Source organism: Nycticebus coucang, chromosome 8 (genome assembly GCF_027406575.1).
Source record: "Nycticebus coucang isolate mNycCou1 chromosome 8, mNycCou1.pri, whole genome shotgun sequence".
Taxonomy (NCBI): domain Eukaryota; kingdom Metazoa; phylum Chordata; class Mammalia; order Primates; family Lorisidae; genus Nycticebus; species Nycticebus coucang.
In genome coordinates, this window is record NC_069787.1 from 83,597,789 (window position 1) to 83,616,508 (window position 18,720).

Consider the following 18,720-nt stretch of genomic DNA (forward strand, 5'->3'; position numbering starts at 1 on the left):
GCGAGACAGCTTGAGGCTCTGTCTCAAAAAAAAAAAAAAAAAAAAATTAAAAATACAATTACCATATATGACGCAGCAATTCCATTTCTAGGTATATACCCAAATTAATTGAAGGCAAGATCTCAAAGGTATTTGTGTATTCATGTTCATAGCAGCATTATTCAAAATAGCTAAAAGGTCCATTCATGGGTAAATGGACGAGCAAAATACATACAATGGAATATTATTCAGCCTTAAGAAAAGAAATTCTGAAAAGTTCTGAAAAAAATTCTAAAAAAATTCTGAAAACTATTTCTAAAAAGGAAGGAAATATGCTACAAAATGGATGAATTTTGAGGACATTATGCTGAGTGAAATAAGCAAGTCACAAAAGGACAAATATTATATGATCCTACTTATATGAGGCACTTAGAGTAGTCACATTCATAGAGACAGAAAGAATGGAAGCTTCCAAGGGCTCAGGGGAAGGAGAATGGGGAGTTAAAATTTAACAGGTACAGATTTCATTTTTATAAGATGAAGAGTGTTCTTGAGATGGATTATGGTGATGTTTGCACAAAAATGTGGATTTATTTAACACTACTGAACTGTAAAGTTAAAAATGGTTAAGATGGTAAACTTTATGTGTATTTTACCATGACTAAAAAAAATTGAAGGAAAAAAAGGGAGGCAGGAGAGGGTGGTGCCACAGAAATCAGGGTAGGAAGGCCTTTCAGAAGGGGCTGCTATAACTGAGCTGAATGCTATGGAGGGACACACAGTATGCTACAACATGGATGAACAAGGTGCTGCTGGTTCCAGCCACGAGGAGGTCCTGCACGTTGGCAGAGCATTTTTGGCATGTGATGGGGGTGGCCAAAGCAGAGAAGCAGCAAGGTGCAGTGAACCATCAAGGAAACAGGTGAGAATGAGGAAGCCAGTGTCAGATGTCACAGGCCCAAGGTAGCCATGGCTTCCGTCCTGGAAGCCGCCCCTGGCTTGGGTGCCGTCTGTCCCACCTCAGGGTTCCAGACTGGGAATCCTGGAAGGCAGGGACTGACCATCCTCTCACGGAGGACAGACTGCTATTCCCACACCCTGGTCATCCTAAACCAGCTCACATTCCCAGTTACTTCCTGGGAAAACAACTGAAGTCCTTCCTGGTTCTGGGAAATCTCCTCCCCACCTTTGTTCCCCAGGCTTGGTCAGGATAAGTCCATGAGGTGGGCTCTGCCACCACCCACCCTTGTCAAATCTCAGTGTAAGAACAGAGCCCAGACCCAGGTCATGTAAGCCATTTATTGGTTTGTTTTAAAAATATGTATTTTATTTATACACGAAGTTCAGTGAGAAGTGCTCGATTAGTTCAGACGACATCTGGCACTGATGCTTATTCTCCCCATCCTTTTTTCCACCCCCTTTTCCCCCTCCTGTTGGTCGCTGTGCAGTTCTGGAAAAAAAAAAAAATTAGCCATGCTAAAAGCTAAGGGGTCAGGTCCAGCTTGTCCCTGCCCTTAGCCACACTGTCTACAGCCAGCCCTGGGCACCTGTCCCTAGGCTCCCGGGCTGTCCACACACACAAAACCACAGTCTCCTTCCGGCCAGCTGGGCTGGCAGCCCAACCTGCCTCCCAACCACATTCCCGCCTGTGCAGCGGACGGGGAGTACCCGGGAGGGGACATGCCTCTCTAAGCCTTGAGAGCAAAGCACAGAGATCTACAAAAATAAGATTTCCACTCAGAGAAGTGTCACTGGGACAGTTAAAACTGAGTCCCACACTGGACTCAAAAGGAACACGAGAGAAGAAAAATCTCTGGAGGTCAGGTGGGTTGGGGGCTGGGGTTGCCACCAAGGGAATTGGGGTGACAAGAAGAAAAATAATACTTTAGGTGCTGGCAATGCCCACCCCCCCCCCCTTCAGCACTGCCATGAGTGTTGCAAACGTCCAGCCCTCTGACAACTCGGCGAGGTAGGTTAGGAGCAGCCAGCCCAAAGAGGGCAAGTGAGACTGAGGTGGCCTGTGAGGCCGACACCCAGTGGGGTGGCTCTGCTGGAGAGCTGGAATTGGGCAGCCGAGCCCCTGCCTGTTCCACTCTGCCAGCTTTTCTCTACATTGATAGATTTGCATATGCTAAATAGGATTGTCAGCAGCTGAAGAGGTCCTGGGGGTAATTGGACTAGTAAAAGCATTTTTCCCTGAAAAAGCCTTCTCACAAGACCTAAAGGACAACCTGGACCCTGCCCTGAGAGGTCCTGAATGTGGGAACCACCAGGACTCCAGGCTGAGCCAGATGGGCTGGTCCAGGCCACACTGCTCCATCTCCCAAAGAGGCCTGTGGTTCATCACCTCCTCCCAGAGCACAAGAACTGGCTTCACCATCTGGCCCCTCCCTGCACAGGGCCAAGGTACTTTCCCCACTCTCAGGCCACTGCATCTGGAGAGAAGCTAGGGACCACATAAAAAATCTCCCCATGGACAGAGAGCCCTGGGAGATGGCAATGGGCTCCTTTCTTGAGATTGGCTGAGGGGCCACCACAGCTGCACACTCCTGAACTTCTCAGGCCCAAACCCACAAGGCTCATTCTCTTCTCTCAGCCTGTCAGGCAGGGCCTGCCAGGTTCCACAGTGAGGACAGGCAGTATGCAATGCCATGAGTGGGGCTGGTTCCCTTGCACCTCTTTGTGTGAAGGTTAATACTCTACAGGAGGGAAAGAAAAGGCAATATGAGTGCCTAGGACCAGCCTTGGGACCCAGGCCACTCTCCTCTGAAGCTTTTTATTTTTGTAGGACTGATTCCAATATGGCCTGCAGAAAAACAGTGGGAAATACGGGACCTTAGAGACAATGGAAGGCCACAGTGAGGACACCATCTGTGGGCCAGGGCAGAGGCCCATCTCCCTAGGCTGGAGACAGAGATGGTTGCCTGACACTGCCTGAGGGGAGCCTGGCCCCTGTCTGTGGGAGGAGTGTGTACATGTATGTGAGTGAGGGGAGTCAGCCCTCCCGGCACTTCAGCCTAAGCTGCAGGGGACCCCATGTCCCTGCTAGGCAGTGAAGGCCGGTGGGAGCCACACCACATTCCACTTTTGCTTCGAGAATAGAGTTCGGGCTACTCCACAGATGCTATTGTTCAGGTTCAGAAGAGGCAGTGTGAAATGCTTCCAACATCCATGGAAAAAACTTCAGTTCTTTGCTCAAGTAAAAAAATATCAAATATAATAAATTTATGAAAGCCCATTCCCAACATATACAGTCTCTGTTTTATATTTGCCTCAGTAGCTGGGATGGAGTTGCTTTTCAGAACCCCAAGGCATTGCCTGAGCAGACCAGGCCACAGGTATGTGTGGGGCCTCCAGGGATAGGCCCCCCTGAAAGTTCAGCTCTTCTAGCTATTCCAGCTGTCCACGTGGTACCACAGAACTCTGCCTTGTTATCCTTGGGGCTAAGGCTCGTCTCTCATCCCGAAAGTTCAAAGCCAGGAAGGCCCAGGCAGGTTTGTGACTGAATTCGGGTTTGCCATAAGGCAACAGGCTTCCTCTCAGTGTGCCCTGGCCAGCAGAGGTGAGGCTCACACGATAGACTCCCGGTCCCTGTCTGGGGATGGCGGGAAGTCAGCGAGATCTTCGCTGCGGCTATAGTCAGACACCCGCACCTGGAGGTTATCACTGGTGGCTCTAGTGACACTGTCATAGGAGGGTGGAAAGGATGTGGAGGAGATGGAGGAACTGGAGGGTGGGCTAAGAGGCCGGGAGAAATTCTCATTCATCATGTAGGCGATGAGGCCCTCTCGCTCAGGGGCATCCTCTTCAGAGAGGCCGCTGCTGCCGACCTGCTGGCGGAAGAGGAAGGAGGCATGCTTCATGGAGCGCTGCAGCAGGTGCCTGCGGAAGGCCCGCTGGATGACTGTGGCTGACACTTCCTCATGCTTGCGCCGGAGTGTGGTGGTGATGGGTTCGTAGGAGATCTTGGATGGGTTGGCTGCCATGAACTTTTCCTCCATTTGGATCTTCAGGGCATCCATCTCTCCAGACTCCCCCAGGACCCTCTTGGTGAAAGCAAAGAGGATGTCCATGCAATGGATACGGTCCCCACTCACCATGGGCAGGTCCATGTTGATGAGGTTTATCTGATTGGGCTTGGCAATCCGAAGTGGCTCAGACAGGGCATCAGCAAAGTCGGACAGAGCCGAATACTCAATGAACTGGGTGGCCTCTGGATCAAACTTCTCCCAGATCTCATAGAACATGTCAAAGTCGTCCTCACTAAGAGGCTCGGTGCTCTCCTCTGTGGCCACACTGAAGTTCTCCAGGATGATGGCAATGTACATGTTGACCACGATGAGAAAGGAGATGATGATATAGGTAGTAAAGAAGAGGATGCCCACAGCTGGGCTCCCACAGTTCCCTCGGGAGCCATTGTTGTTGGGCAGATTGGGATCACAGTAGGGGGGGCCTGTGTTGAGGATGGGGCTGAGGAGTCCGTCCCAGCCAGCCGATGTGGTGATCTGGAAGAGGCACAGCATGCTGTTGGCAAAGGTCTGGAAGTTGAACATGTCATCTATGCCAGCCTCCCACTTAACATAAGCGAAGTTGGCCATGCCAAAGATGGAGTAGATGAACATGACGAGGAAGAGCAGCAGCCCGATGTTGAAGAGGGCAGGCAGGGACATCATGAGGGCAAAGAGCAGTGTGCGGATCCCCTTGGCCCCTCGGATCAGTCTGAGGATGCGGCCAATTCGGGCCAGGCGGATGACCCGGAAGAGTGTTGGGGAGAAGAAGTACTTCTGGATGATATCTGAGAGCACAGTGCCTGTGGGAAACAACAGAGACCATGGCCACTGAGGGTACCTCTGTCCTCCCTCCAGCCAGAAGCACTGGGGGGAACAGGTCTTTGTATAATAAGGGGCCAGAGACAGGAGGCCCTTCTAGGACTGAGTTAACTGAGCATGCTGGACTGCCACCTCCTGCCTCTCTGAGTATCCAATCCTGCATCTATGATGCAGAAAATGAGGCCCACATCCTTTGCTAAGTGCCTTCTCAGCCCCATTGTTCCTTAATCTTCAGGGTATATGTGCACAACAGAGCTGTACTGGGCCCATCATCCAATCATGGTTCTGAGACCAGAGGGCACCTGCTTGGCACCTTGACAACCAGTTTGGACCAAAACTCAGGCCTTTTTGCTCATTGCTACTCAAAGTGTCCTAGGACCAGCAGCCTTGGGATCTCCTGGGAGTTTATTAGCAAGGCAGAATCTCAGCTCCATCCCCAGCCCATTGTGTTTTTTTTTTTTTTTTTGTAGAGACAGAGTCTCACTGTACTGCCCTCGGGTAGAGTGCCGTGGCGTCACACGGCTCACAGCAACCTCTTAACTCTTGGGCTTACGCGATTCTCTTGCCTCAGCCTCCCGAGCAGCTGGGACTACAGGCGCCCGCCACAACGCCCGGCTATTTTTTGGTTGCAGTTTGGCCGGGGCTGGGTTTGAACCCGCCACCCTTGGCATATGGGGCTGGCGCCCTACTCACTGAGCCACAGGTGCCGCCCACCAGCCCATTGTGTTTTAACTAGCCCAGATGATTTATGTGCACACTGAAGAGCAAGAAACACTGGCCCAGAAATCAGTGCTTCCCTGACACCACAACATGCCTCAGGGCTTTCTCTTAGCCTCTCAGTGATGGTTTCTATCCCTTCCCAATTATGCTTCCTCCCAGAGCTTCTTCATCCCTGAGTCTCTAGTGACTACACGGGTTTAGAGCTTTAAGAGGCACGGATATAAATTATAGGAGAAAGAATGAAATAAACTTGTCTCACATTGGCCCAAGTGCCCTTTCCAGACTCCTTATAATAATGTCATTGGCTTACAGGTAGCCACTGTTTGTAGTCAAGAGAGCACTGGGCCAAACACTTTATAGCCATTATTTTATATTGTCCTTCCCATCACCATAGGAAGGGAGCTGTACCATCATCCTCATTTTCCAGAAGAGGAAACTGAGAGGTGAGGTAACTTACCCAAGTTGCCACCTAGTGAGAAAGAAGCTGAGGTTTGACTCAAACATGCTGGCTGCAAGCTGACCTCTTAACCATGCTTCACTTATACAGCCCATGCATGGGACCAGCAGGTGCTAAGTAGATCCAGCACCTCCCAAAGCCTCTGAGACTGTCCCTCAGTGGTTCCATTCCTGCTGCCGGCATTTCTGCATTCTCTAAAGCTTCTCTCCAGACAGAGAAGGCACAATCTTACCCTCACCCACGACTGGGCCCCCCAGAGCATTCCTGACCCTGCTTCATGCTTCTGCCCATATGCCCATCACTACAGTGATGGAAGTGCCTGGCCTAGCCCCTGTATTACTTTGGTGTTCACCAAAGGTACAGGCCACACATGATAGAAAGACAAAAGTCAGAGTCACCCCAATGGGGCTAGAGCCCCATGGGACTAGGGTCAATAATTTGGGTTCTGAGTATAAGCAATGAAAGAAAAAATATAAATGAAATGGACTTCATTAAAATTAAATCTTTTGTGCTGCAGCAGACACCACCTAGAAATGAAAAACACACATACTAGGAGAAAATATTGGCAAGTCATATCTGATAAGGGACTAGTATTCTAAGTATATAAAGCACTCTGAGAACTCAACAAAAAAAGATAAATAAGCCAGTTAAAAATGATGTAAGGATTTGAATAGGGATTTCTCCAAGGAAGATATACAAATGACCAAACAGCACAAGCAAAGATGTTCAGCATCATTACATCAGACAAATATAACCCAAACCTCTAGGAGATATTGCTTCATATCCTCTAGAATGGATACCATAAAAAATACAGACAATAACAAGTGTTGGTAAGGATGTGGAATAATTGGAATCCTCATTGATGGTGGAAATATACAAAGGTGTAGCCACTTTGGAAAACAGTTTGACAGTCCTTCAAAATTCTGAATGAGTGATTTTCAGCGGGTGAAGGAGAGGGGAGATGGGGAGTGAATACTAAATGGGTAGAGTTTCTTTTGGGGGGGGTGAATAAAAATTAGATAGTGGTGATGATTGTACTGTGAATTCAGTTCTGTGAATACACTAAATACCACTGAATTGCATACCTCAGATTGAATTTTATATTGATTTTCTGCAAATTTTATGATACAAGGATTATATCTCAATAAAGCTGTTATATTAAAAAAAGGAATCTTGACTGGTTGGAGGTGCCTGCTGGGCAGCCCTGACGGTTGGCTGCTGGTGGCCCTTTGCAGATGTATTACTGTCCTTGAACGTTAGCCCATTTGAAAACACCAATGAAGCTCAGACATCAGTATATTCAAGTACAAACTTATTATGTTAAGACATAGAGAGGGTGCTTGGAAAAAGGAGAATCATTTCTGTGGCTGGGTGGATCAGAAACTTAACAGTGATGGAATGGAGGAAGCTTCGAACTGTGGAAAGCAACTCAAAGCACTAAACTTTGAGTTTGATTGTGTATTCACATCTGTCCTTAATCGGTCCATCCACACGGACTGGCTGATCCTGGAAGAGCTGGGGCAGGAATGGGTTCCTGTGGAAAGCTCCTGGCATTTAAATGAATGCCACTACAGGGCCTTGATTGGTCTTAACATGGAGCAAATGGCTTTAAATCATGGTGAAGAACAAGTGAGGCTCTGGAGAAGAAGCTACAATGTGACCCTGCCTCCCACAGAGGAGTCTCATCCTTACTACCATGAAATCTACAGTGACCAGAGGTATAAAGTGTGTGATGTACCCCTGGGTCAGCTGCCGCAATATGAAAGCTTAAAGGATGTTCTGGAAAAACTCCTTCCCTATTGGAATGAAAAGATTGTTCCTGAAGTTTTAAGTGGTAAACTGTTCTGATATCTGCTCATGGAAATAGCAGTAGAGCATTTCTGAAACAACTGGAAGGAATTTTAGATGAAGACATTATCAATATTACTCTTTCTCCTGGAGTCCCCATCCTTCTGGAACTGGATGAAAACCTGCATGTTGTTGGGCCTCACCAGTTCCTGGGGGACCAAGAGGCCATCCAAGCAGCCAAGAAAGTAGAGGATCAAGGAAAAGTGAAACAAGCTAAAAAGTGAAGTCTTTCCTGAATGCTGGCTAGGAATAGATGCAAAAGAGGTGGCATGAGGTGTGTTATGGGTGCTAAACTCTTTTTTTCCCCTGATATTTCAGATTTTCCAGAGCTAGGCCATGGAACAGAGTTTGTGTAGGTAGCTAGATAACATACCTTGGCCCAGAGGAGGCTTTAGGATGCCTGAGTGTTTGTGTCAAAAGCTTTCTGAGTTAGATTTCCTGCTATCCCTATCTGAATTACTCACCAAACTAGTAACCAGTGGGGTTTAACCAAAGTCATAATTTTCTGAAACAGGAGAATAACAAGTAGAGATGAAGTTTAAGGTTTTTATCATTCAGTAAATCATTATTGAGTCACAGGCACTATTCTAATAAATAGTTCACTTTTATATTTAATAAGATTTTCTGGGATGATAATAATAGATACTATATAATACACTGTAAGTATGTATTGCAAGTCTTTTCCTATAGGAAAAGGGATACTTTGATAGTTAAGTCCAGAGGCCCATTATATGGGAAAATCACAGATTTATTCCTCTAAGAAAACTAACAAGCACATCACCATGATGCAAACAAGACCCTTGAACTTGTCTTCTAGTCCTTTGTTTGACACTTATGAGAATACCTCTTTGACTATTAGAAAAGCAGCAAATGGACTACTGTGCCTGTTTAGGTTCTCTTTTTGGTTTTCTTTTTTGAACGTTAATCTTTGTGTACTTACAATTAGTTTGAAAATAAAGTTCTGTGGCAGAAAGTGAAAAAAATAAAAAAGGAATCTTGGCTCTGAGGTCAAATGGACACGGTGAGGATCTTATCTCTACAGTTCCTTAGTTGTATGATCTCCTGTGGATGCTGACTTTATAAGCTGAATTGCATGAGGTAGGTAATATCTCAAGGAGCCTGGTACACATGTTGGTTAGACCCCCAAATTTTCCATCTCCATGGATAGCTTATACCCTAGAGGGCTACCTACCTCCCATACTTGGGGACTCATCTTTTAAGGGAGCCTCTAGGGTGTATGCTTTCCTTTGGGAGGCCCCAAAAGCCTCACAGTGCCCACCCCCTTTGCCAGACTCATCCTTGAAGCTCTCCAAGTAGCCAAAGAACTGGGTTCTTGGGTCCTCTGGAGGGTAGGGCCAGGAGAGGGTGCTGGGTTCTCTGCCAGCTTGGCCCTTTTGGCCCGAGTGGGCCTTTCCAGACAGGTTGTCTCTGGAAGGGTATGTGTGTATGAGGGGAGGAGTAAGAAATGAAGAGAGAAAAGAATGAAGGAGTTTAGTGTTATCTTTGGACTGAAGTGGAACCGCAGGGCTGGAGGGGAGGCTTAGCCTGGGGAGGGCTTCCTCTGTCCAGCTGACTTGCATACTCACCCATGATGGAGAGGATGACAACCACGAAGTCGAAGATGTTCCAGCTGTTGGTGAAGTAGTAGTGGCGCAAGGCAGTCATCTTGATGATACACTCGCCCGTGAAAATGGCCACAAAGAGCAGGTTGATCTTGGATAAGATGCTGACCTTCTCAGGGCTTTGGTCATCTGTTTCCACCATCATGGTCACCATATTCAAGCAGATGAGAAACATGATGGTGACATCGAAGGCCTGCTTGGTCACAATGTCAAACAGGAAGCCTTGGTACTTATTCTGAAAGGAGAAACACACAGGATGGGCTAGCAGGGCCCTCAGGTCAGCTAGCAAGCTGCCTGCTGTCTCTTAGTCTGACCACCCCCCTGTCTACTTCCCTGCTGGTAAGCCCAAAGCCAACCTCTACTGCCAAGGTGAGTGCAGAGGAAGATGTCACAGAGGCTGAAACACCTGGCTGTCCTGCAGAAAACCTCTCTGGACTTCAAGGCCCAGCTCTGAGGTGCTCTCCTTCAGAGAGGCCTTCCCTGATGTAGTGATAGGGAGAGATTTCTCTCACACTGAGTTTCCTTAACACAATGTTCATTGTGCTCCTTTTTTTTTTGTTCCCCCAGATTGAAGGCTCAAGGTCAAATTTAAACTTCAATTCCAGGATTTGTGTTAGCCCTCAGATTAATACATTTTCTCCACTCTTTTTATGGAATTGATTCTATTTATTCTACTAGCTATATTTATATATGTCTATAATTTAAATCAACCTAGATTACTTTGGCAAAGAGATGAGATTATAAATAAGTAAACACACATATATACATACACACATGCATATACCCACAAACTTACAATGTACTATTCTAGAACTGAGCGTAGTAAACAGGAAAGAATCAGATGAAATTGATGAATTAGATTAAAAAACTGGGGCTATTATTTACTAGCTAGTGATTTAGGTTATAGCATCTAATTTCTCTGAGAACTCATTCACCCCTGTGCCCCAACACACACACACAAACACACACACTTTTGGGGAGAATGGCTTGATGGGGCCATGGGAGTCAGCCTACCAGAGGCTCCAGCTTTGCAGAACTGGCTCCCTTGACCCAGGGACACAGGATTATAGCTCCCTGACTGTTCAGGGGACTCGAAGGGTAGGAGTAGGACGTGTGAACACTTCCTTGTTTTCCGTGGGGAAAGCCTGCACACTTGAAGGGAAAGAGGGGGCTGACTTAGAGGCAGGGCACTTCCTGTTAGTGGGAGCATTGCTCATTATAGCCTTCATATGCCTTCCTCACTGTTTGTTTGAGGCTAGGACCTCTCTCTATGGTTAGACATTTGAGAGTACCCCTAGGATGGGTTGAAAAACTACAGAGGACCTGCTGGCTGCAAGGCTGTGTGGTATGGGAGTATCCCAGGGCTCCACAGAAGATCCTCCCTATTCCTGCCGAATCTGGAGCCTAACTCACCAGGGGCCTAGGGATGGGCTTCTGGGGCTTCTTGGAGCCCAGCTTCTTCATGGCATTGTAGTACTTCTTCTGCTCCTCTGTCATGAAGATGTCTTGGCCCCCTAAGTGCAGAGAGACAGGTACCAGACTTATTTTGGGGTTCTCGGAGGCCCTGGCATGGAGGGTACAGGGATCTTGTCTCCTTGATGAAGATGCCAGGCTTCCTTTCTGGATGAGGAAAGTATGTCCCCATCCTGCACTAGAGATTCTTCCCCAAACCTTTCTTCCCAAACCAAGGTCCCTGTCCCCATTCACCTTGAAATCTCTCTGGCTTTGTGACATGCAAATTCAGTGCCCACCCCCTACCTCCTGTCCAGCTCAGCCATCCCAGGGATTCTCTCTACCCACTTGATCTGCCTGTAACCCAATCATAGCCCATCTGATGGGGCTCCAGGAAGACTCTGGGCCTCTGTACAGGCCCCACCCATGACCTCTGATCTTGGACCAGGTGAACAGATCCAAAACCCTCACCGCAGCTTCTCTCAGCAGCCTCATCACTCAGGCAGAAAAAGGCAGGCATGGGGCCTCCCGCCTTCTTATATTCTCATAGGCTTAGGTGTGTTACATCTGTGGACACACTCTTCTCACCACCCCATTCCATCAGGGGCAAGAAAGAGGGCAGGTAAGATAAAGCCTGGAGCCAGAATGGCACCCAGCCCTGCCCTGTCCCACCCAGAGGGGAGCCTGTGCTCTACATATCTTTTTCTTCTGTTGGTTGAAGTTGTCAATGATGACGCCGATGAAAAGGTTCAGGGTGAAGAAAGACCCGAAGATGATGAAAATGACAAAATAGATGTACATGTAGAGGTTGTACTCCCACTGGGGCTGTTCTTCGTACTGAGGGGAGAAATCAGACAGTGGGGTCAGACAGGCTGGGGGCTTGGGGATCAGGTAGGAGGGAGCAGGTGGAGGCAGAAGGCAGGCTGGGGGTGTCCATTTTGTGGGAGACAGAGTGTAGCCAGAGGAAGGTCACCAGCCCAGAACCAGGCCAGAGGTCAGTGGGGATAGAAGTAGGAGGAGTAGATGGTACCAGGTGAGGACAGTTGAAATGCTGGGCTCAGGGCTGGCACAGTGTCAATGTGTGGCTTCAGCCCCTGGGCCACTAGAAGGCTGGAGGATTGGGGACGTCTCTCAGTCTTCACTGAATTGTCAGTGTGATTGGGTGGGACATAGGACAAAGAAGAAACTTGATTTACATCTCCATTACTTCCACCCCTTCCTTCACGGGTAAGATTCAATAAACTACAGTGAGTTTAATTTGAAAGACATTTGCGAATTTTGGAACTTCTTGGGAGACCTTGCAACCTTGTCCCAGGGGAAGGCCTGGGCATTCCAGGAAGGCTGAACCCCAGGTTGACACATGAGATATTGCCCTTGCTGGTCTTTCTGATACAGACACTAATTCCCTAGTGGTCAAGGAGCCAGGAGCCTCAGGTGTCTGATTTGGTGGTAAACCTACCCCTCTGGAGTCCACAGCTGCATACATAATGTCCATCCAGCCTTTAAATGTTGCCTGGTAGGAAAAGACAAGATTAAGACACTCATTTAAGTCTGCATCTTGCTTGAGCTACTTAGAGTTCTTCTATTGACAAATGAGGCCAGGAAAGAGCCTCCTATAAGAAGGAAGAAGCAAGCAGCCCCATCCCACCCCTTTAGCAATGTCCACATGACTGGGCATTCAGAGAAAGGCCTTGTTTGGAGCTGGAGGTAGAGAAACAGCTGAGCAGATACCCCAAGAAGGCCACACAGTGTGGAATAAGCTTCTTGATTAGCCCAAGAGTGACAAGGCTTGAAGGAGGTCTGCCCTTCAACCTTTCATTCACCTCATTTTTTTTTTTTTAATATGGAATGCTCCACGAATTTGCGTGTCATCCTTGCACAGGGGCCATGCTAATCTTCCCTGTATCGTTCCAATTTTAGTGTATGTGCTGCCGAAGCAAGCACTTTACATTCACTTCAGATCCTAAAATAGCACAGCAGCTTGGCACCTGTGGCTCAAGCGGCTCAGGCACCAGCCACATACACCTGAGCTGGCGGGTTCGAATCCAGCCCAGGCTCACCAAACAACAATGATGGCTGCAACCAAAAAATAGCTGGGTGTTCTGGCAGGCGCCTGTAATCCCAGGTACTTTGGGAGGCGAAGGCAGGAGAATCACTTGAGACCAGGAGTTGGAGGTTGCTGTGAGCTCTGATGCCACAGCACTCTACCCAGGGTGACAGCTTGAGGCTCTGTCTCAAAAAAAAAAAAATAATAATAATAATAATTAAAATTAAAATTAAAAAAAAAAAAAACAAAAATAGCAGAGCATCCTGACAGTGGATGCCACGGGCAGTGGGTGCCAAGTGGGGCTTGGACTCTGTTCTGGCTTGAGGTCACCTGCAGTGCTGACCAGGTTCCCTTTGCCATGCACCTTAGAGAACCACTTGGCTTCTGCTCCACAGACTAACACAGGAAGTTCCTTGTACTTAAGGGGATGCTTTTGCCAGTGGAGTGTCGGTAACTGGCTAACAACTGGCTTTCTAGAAAAAAAAAAAAAAAAAGAAAGCCCTGATTGTTGTTTACCAATTTTTATGATGTAAATATTCTCACCATGGTCAATTTTAAGTTCCCAACACGATGCATAGGAACATGGCATTATAGTATTTCCACTGTCCATATACAACCTCAAGAGCAGCATAGATGATAATAAAAAGCGATGATGAGTTTTCAGTATTTCTTACATTTGTTTTAATATCATTTAGTTAATTATATGTTTATAAAATTTAATTTTTTATAATGACTATGTTTACCAACCAGCTTGTAAAATTACTGAAAATGTAACTCTTAGCTCTTAGGAGCTGGCATAAGCTGGTCTAGCACACCACAGCAAGGGACTAAAGAGGGAGGCTAAACGAGACAGAGTCCTGGTGCTGGCTCCACTGTCTGCCCCCCGTCTGGGCTGCTATGAAGATTCAGGAAAGCCCAACAGCCATGGTTGGTAGTGAAACTGGCTGCCCAGTGGAGTCTCACTGTGTGTTTGGCAAAATCCAATCCTGTTCCAAGCCCCCTTTAAGGCACCATCTCAGCCACACAAACTTTTTGTGTGTAAGAGTTCTTATAAGGCATGTGGGGCAGATGGGGAAACTGAGGCCACCTGTAGATGCCAAACAACTTCAGCTCCCTGTGCCAGGAGGCCGTCACCTATAAAGAGAGGCCTGGAAATGCTTTGGAAACTGCTGGGGAGCACCCAAGGTTATGAGATGTTTGTGACCAATTCTTTCCAGCAACTGATTAGTTCTGTCTGGAAAGGTGAGTAGTTCTTTGTCTATAAAGAGGGACTTTCCTTCCAAAGTTCTGACACTCACAGGGACAGTCATGGGGATAGATAACTCTTTGGGTTTGGCTCTAATCCCCCCATGCACTAAGCACTGCAGAGAAGTCTTTGTGAGACTACAGCTGAGACTTAAGGGATGGGTGGAGGTCTGCAGTTTTCCTCTGCTTTTAGGACTAAAGACAAGTGTCTGACCTTAAGATTGGGGTAGCAAGAGAAGGAAGTTGCATGTTTGTGAATTATGCCTCTGACTGTATTTCTGTCGTCGAGGTTAATGGTAGTTTAATTTTATGTCATGTGTTATAATCACTGAAGCCACCATACTTATAAAATGTACAGGAACTCTGGAAGGACTGTGTGTTTTTAAATATCACACTTCCTGCAATTCAAAGACAGAAATACACATATTCTTTTAAACAACGTAAGAGTTATCACTCCCTTTTATAACAGAGAGTGGCCAGAGTCACAATTGTGCTAATAGTTCAGGCCCTGTGTAATCTGTGGTCTTTCCTTTTTAACCTGTGCCTAACCAAAAGCCTGAAGAGGTCAACTTGACCACCAGTTTCAGGGATGGCTCTGCTGCAGTGCTGACCTGGCCTATGCCATGCACTTTGGAGAATGTGACATCTGCTTTAGAATTGAAAGTCTGGAGACTTCCCAAGGAGCCAAATCCCTGGAGAATCCTTAACCTTCAGTGGGCGCTGTGATCTCATTGTAAAAATCCAATGTGACCCCCTTCGTGGGAGAAGGCAGTTCTGCTAGAGAGCCAATGCGAGAATGAAGTCCCTTCTCTCTGGGACTTACCACTTGCAGAAGGGCCAGGTACCCGGCCCCCACGTTGTCAAAGTTGACCTTCACCTTGGTCCAGTACAATTCACCAGTTACATTGAAGGATTCACACTCGCTCTTGTTGTTCACGATGGTGTAGTTCAAAGGCAGGTCTCCCTCAGTCTGGTTGATGCACCTCCCAAACCTCCCCGCAAAGAGGTTCACGCCCATGATGCTGAAGATGAGCCAGAAGATGAGGCAGACAAGAAGGACGTTCATGATGGACGGGATAGCACCCACCAGCGCATTGACCACCACCTCAAGTAGACAGAGAGGAGGCTTAGTTTCTGGGGGTCCCCAGAGCCCATGCCCTTATCAAGACCAAACACTGACTGAACTCCTTGGCTGTGGGGTGGGGGTGTGGATCTTGTGGTCATGATGGATGAAAGGCCAACTCTAAGGCTGGATGTCCTGGTGGGAGGTAAGGGAAATACCCTGATACAACTTCAGAACATATGCCTCTTCCTTCCTGGTGGGAAGGCAGCAGCCTCTCTTACCCTCATGCCCTCAAATCGTGACAGGGCTCTCAGGGGGCGGAGTGCACGCAGTGTCCTCAGTGACTTGATGGGGCCCATCTCAGCAAAGCCCAAGGTGTTGGCCACTAGGCTGATCAGCGAGACCTATAGGAGGCAAAGTGGAGGTAGGAGGATGGGTATAGCTCCAGAGACAGGTGGGGCTCCTAGCCCACTTAAGACAGAGACTGGGTTCATGAGAGTCAGCAGGCCTCCCATGTTAAATCTTTTTTATTCCTGGGCTGAACTATCTTCACAGGCCTGCTATGCCGCTGGGCCAGGCTTCTTGAAGCCAAAGAATATCCTGGGTTTTAGACCTTTGCTGAGAACCTGCTATGTGCACTTAACACACATGCTCTATAACAGCTCTACTAACCCTACGACATTTGGTTGCATTATCCCTGTTCTACGAATGAGAAAAGTAAGCTCCAAACCCACTATTTTGGTATCTGAAAGCAAGGACACAAAGCCTGGGCTTTTGGTCCCATATTTTTTTTTTTTGAGACAGAGCCTCAAGCTGTCACCCTGGGTAGAGTACCATGCCATCACAGCTCACAGAAACCTCCAATTCCTGGGCTCAAGCGATTCTCCTGCCTCCACCTCCCAAGTAGTGGGGACTACAGGCACCTGCCACAGCGCCTGGCTATTTTGTGGTTGCAGCCATCATTGTTGTTTGGCGGGCCTGGGCTGGATTCAAACCCGCCAGCCTTAGCCGCTTGAGCCACAGGCGCCGAGCGGGTCATATATATATATATATATATATATTTTTTTTTTTTTTAAAGTCTAATTCTTCCCTCAGAGAAGCCTCTTTTGGAGATGGAAGGGCAGTCCTGGGTTGAGTATGAGCAAACAGGCAATCCTGGGGCACTTCTCCACAGCCAGACCTGGCAGCATTCCAGCATCTTCAAATGAGGAAAACACAGGGAAGGACTTGGTGGCAATGGGAGCCTCTGCCCCACCCCACGGGGACATTCTACTCCATGGATTTTATCCTTCTAAAGCTCTGTGGGCAGCTACTCCCTGCTTACTTCCCTACTGGCCTGTGATCACAGGCTGAACATGACCTCCTGCCTGACCTCCCCTGCAATCACCATTAACACCGCCCTGGCACTCAGTTGGCCTGGGGCGGGGAGGGGCTGAAGGCAGGGCCCTAAGTCCGACAGCCACCTTCCAGGCTTGGTAGCACCAGGTGGGAGAGGGGCTGAGCAGAGGCTTCGGGGAGGAAGACTTCCCAGGATCAGCTTCTGTATTATTCCAACTCACCCCTCAATGATGCCAGGCTATGCATTCCTGGAGAAATGGGGGGTACCTTTTCCTGAGGGCAGGGCCTCCAGGGCACCAACCCTGGCCAGTCCACCTGCCCAGTTTCTAGCAGGCCACCCTCTAGTCTCTCTTCTTTCCAAAGCTTGTCCCATCTGTTCCACCATGGTCTCCCTGTCTTAGGTGATGTCCCTCCAACTACACAGGCCACAATCCTTGGCATCATCCCTGCCTCTTCTGTCTCGGATACCCTGTGTCCAACTCTTCAGGATTTCCTGTTGGCTCTGCCTTCAAAATACATCAGAAGCACAAATATTTCTCACCACTTTTACTGCCACCAGCCTGGCCAGGCTGGGGTTCTATCTGCCCGTGATTACTGCCAGAGCCTCCTAACTTTTTTGCTTCCATTGGTTCCCCTCTCCCCTCTCCTCCAAGGCAGAGAGAGCCTTTCAGAACTCTGTTCAAAGCCATCCTCTGCCTCCCCATTTCATTCTAAAGAAAAGCCCTTGTTTTCAGCTGCACACTGCCTCTCCCATGCAGCCTGGCCTCTCATCTCCTGCCCTTCCCTCTGCCCAGGCACTCTGGCCTCCTTGCAGTCTCTCAAGTACAACAGGCCCGATCCCACCACATGGCTTCTGTGCTGCTGTTCTAACCTCTGCTCAGAGTGTTCTGCTGGATGTTTGTCTGCCTAAACCCAGCGTCTAGTCTGCTCAAATGTCACCTAGGTGGGCCCACTCTGGCCATCCTATTTAAGGCTGTAACGTGCACCTTCCCCTCCAGCCTACCTTCTAAGTTCTGGCACTCCTCATCTCCTTCCCTTTCCTACTCCCTTTCACTCCATGGTAGATACCACTTTCTAACATTACATAAAATTGGCTTATTTATTATGTTTATTGCTTGCAGCCACCTTTCTCCATGTGGGCAGGAGGTTTTGTATATCTGTCCCCTGAGATCTCCAGTACCTACAATAAATAGTACCTGTACATAAGAAATGGTCAATAGTATTTATTGAAAAAAAAAATGCATGAAGCATCTTCTATAGACTCTGAGGCTGAGATCAACTTTCCCATGAATCTGGGGGAATAGGCTAGGGGTGGGGTGTGTATGAGAGCGTGGCTGCTGTCAAGAAAGCTGCATGCCTGCACCTACTCCCTTCTGCTCATGGCTAGCCTCAGCTGTCTTCTCCACAGGCTCATTCTCCTATCTTGAGCCCGAATAGGGAAGCACTGACAGTTCCCTTTCCCTGGCCTCAGCTCTGAGTTCCCCAAAGTGGTGTGTGGCAGGTGGTTTGAGAGGTGGACTTCCCCAGAAGTCTTTGCAGATGCCCTCTGACCTGCCTTGGAGAGTCCCCAGGCAGGCCCTACTTTGCAAGAAGCTGCAGGAATGGTTGGGTCACGGTGCCTCAGGCCTTCCTGTGGCCCCTCAACAGGGAAAGAGATCGTCTCCTTCATCTCAGGGAGGCTCTGAGGGCTGAGCTGGGCTGCCAGGTATTCTCCCTCCCTCCTTTCCTCTCCCTCTGTACTCCATACTCCTCACCCTAGTGTTAGTACCTCTCAGCCATAGGGTGACAGAAAAAGGCCCACATTGGAGGTCCACATACCTAGGTCTGCGTCTCTGTGCATACATTCTAGCCCAATGATCCTCTCCCACCATAGTCGCTTACATGCTTGATGGCCCAGGTCTGGACCCTGGCCAGGCTTATTGGGGACTGAGCCCCTCTCTTTGGCCTCTCAGTGAGGTATAGAGATTGAGCTCAGGAAGGAAGGTCCCTGCTGGTGTGCAGAACTTGATGCCAAGCTCAGAGCCACTGACAAACCTGGTGCCCTCTGGAAAGCCTTCTCAGTCTGCAGGTCTTGGCCCCTGTCCTATTCTGGGGGATCCACCACTGAAATACAATCACCT

General features: G+C 48.3%; 1 protein-coding gene and 1 non-coding gene across 4 annotated transcripts in view; both read right to left on the minus strand.

Moving 5' to 3' along the window:
* Positions 1–1,266: 1,266 nt before the first annotated feature.
* Positions 1,267–18,720, minus strand: part of SCN5A (sodium voltage-gated channel alpha subunit 5) — a 96,001-nt gene continuing 78,547 nt past the window's right edge. For 2 of the 3 annotated variants that reach the window (XM_053600844.1, XM_053600842.1), the window contains 7 exons: positions 15,544–15,666; positions 15,023–15,304; positions 12,367–12,420; positions 11,603–11,744; positions 10,869–10,969; positions 9,420–9,690; positions 1,267–4,789 (listed from right to left, as the gene is read on the minus strand). In XM_053600844.1, coding sequence (XP_053456819.1) covers positions 3,549–4,789; positions 9,420–9,690; positions 10,869–10,969; positions 11,603–11,744; positions 12,367–12,420; positions 15,023–15,304; positions 15,544–15,666 — 2,214 coding nt within the window. In that variant the 3' untranslated portion in view covers positions 1,267–3,548. Of the gene's footprint in view, positions 4,790–9,419; positions 9,691–10,868; positions 10,974–11,602; positions 11,745–12,366; positions 12,421–15,022; positions 15,305–15,543; positions 15,667–18,720 lie in introns of all 3 variants that reach the window. The other variant, XM_053600843.1, reaches the window with a different exon arrangement.
* LOC128592881 (U6 spliceosomal RNA) lies at positions 12,745–12,851 on the minus strand. Its single transcript, XR_008382093.1, has one exon. It is a non-coding gene; the product is annotated as a U6 spliceosomal RNA (small nuclear RNA).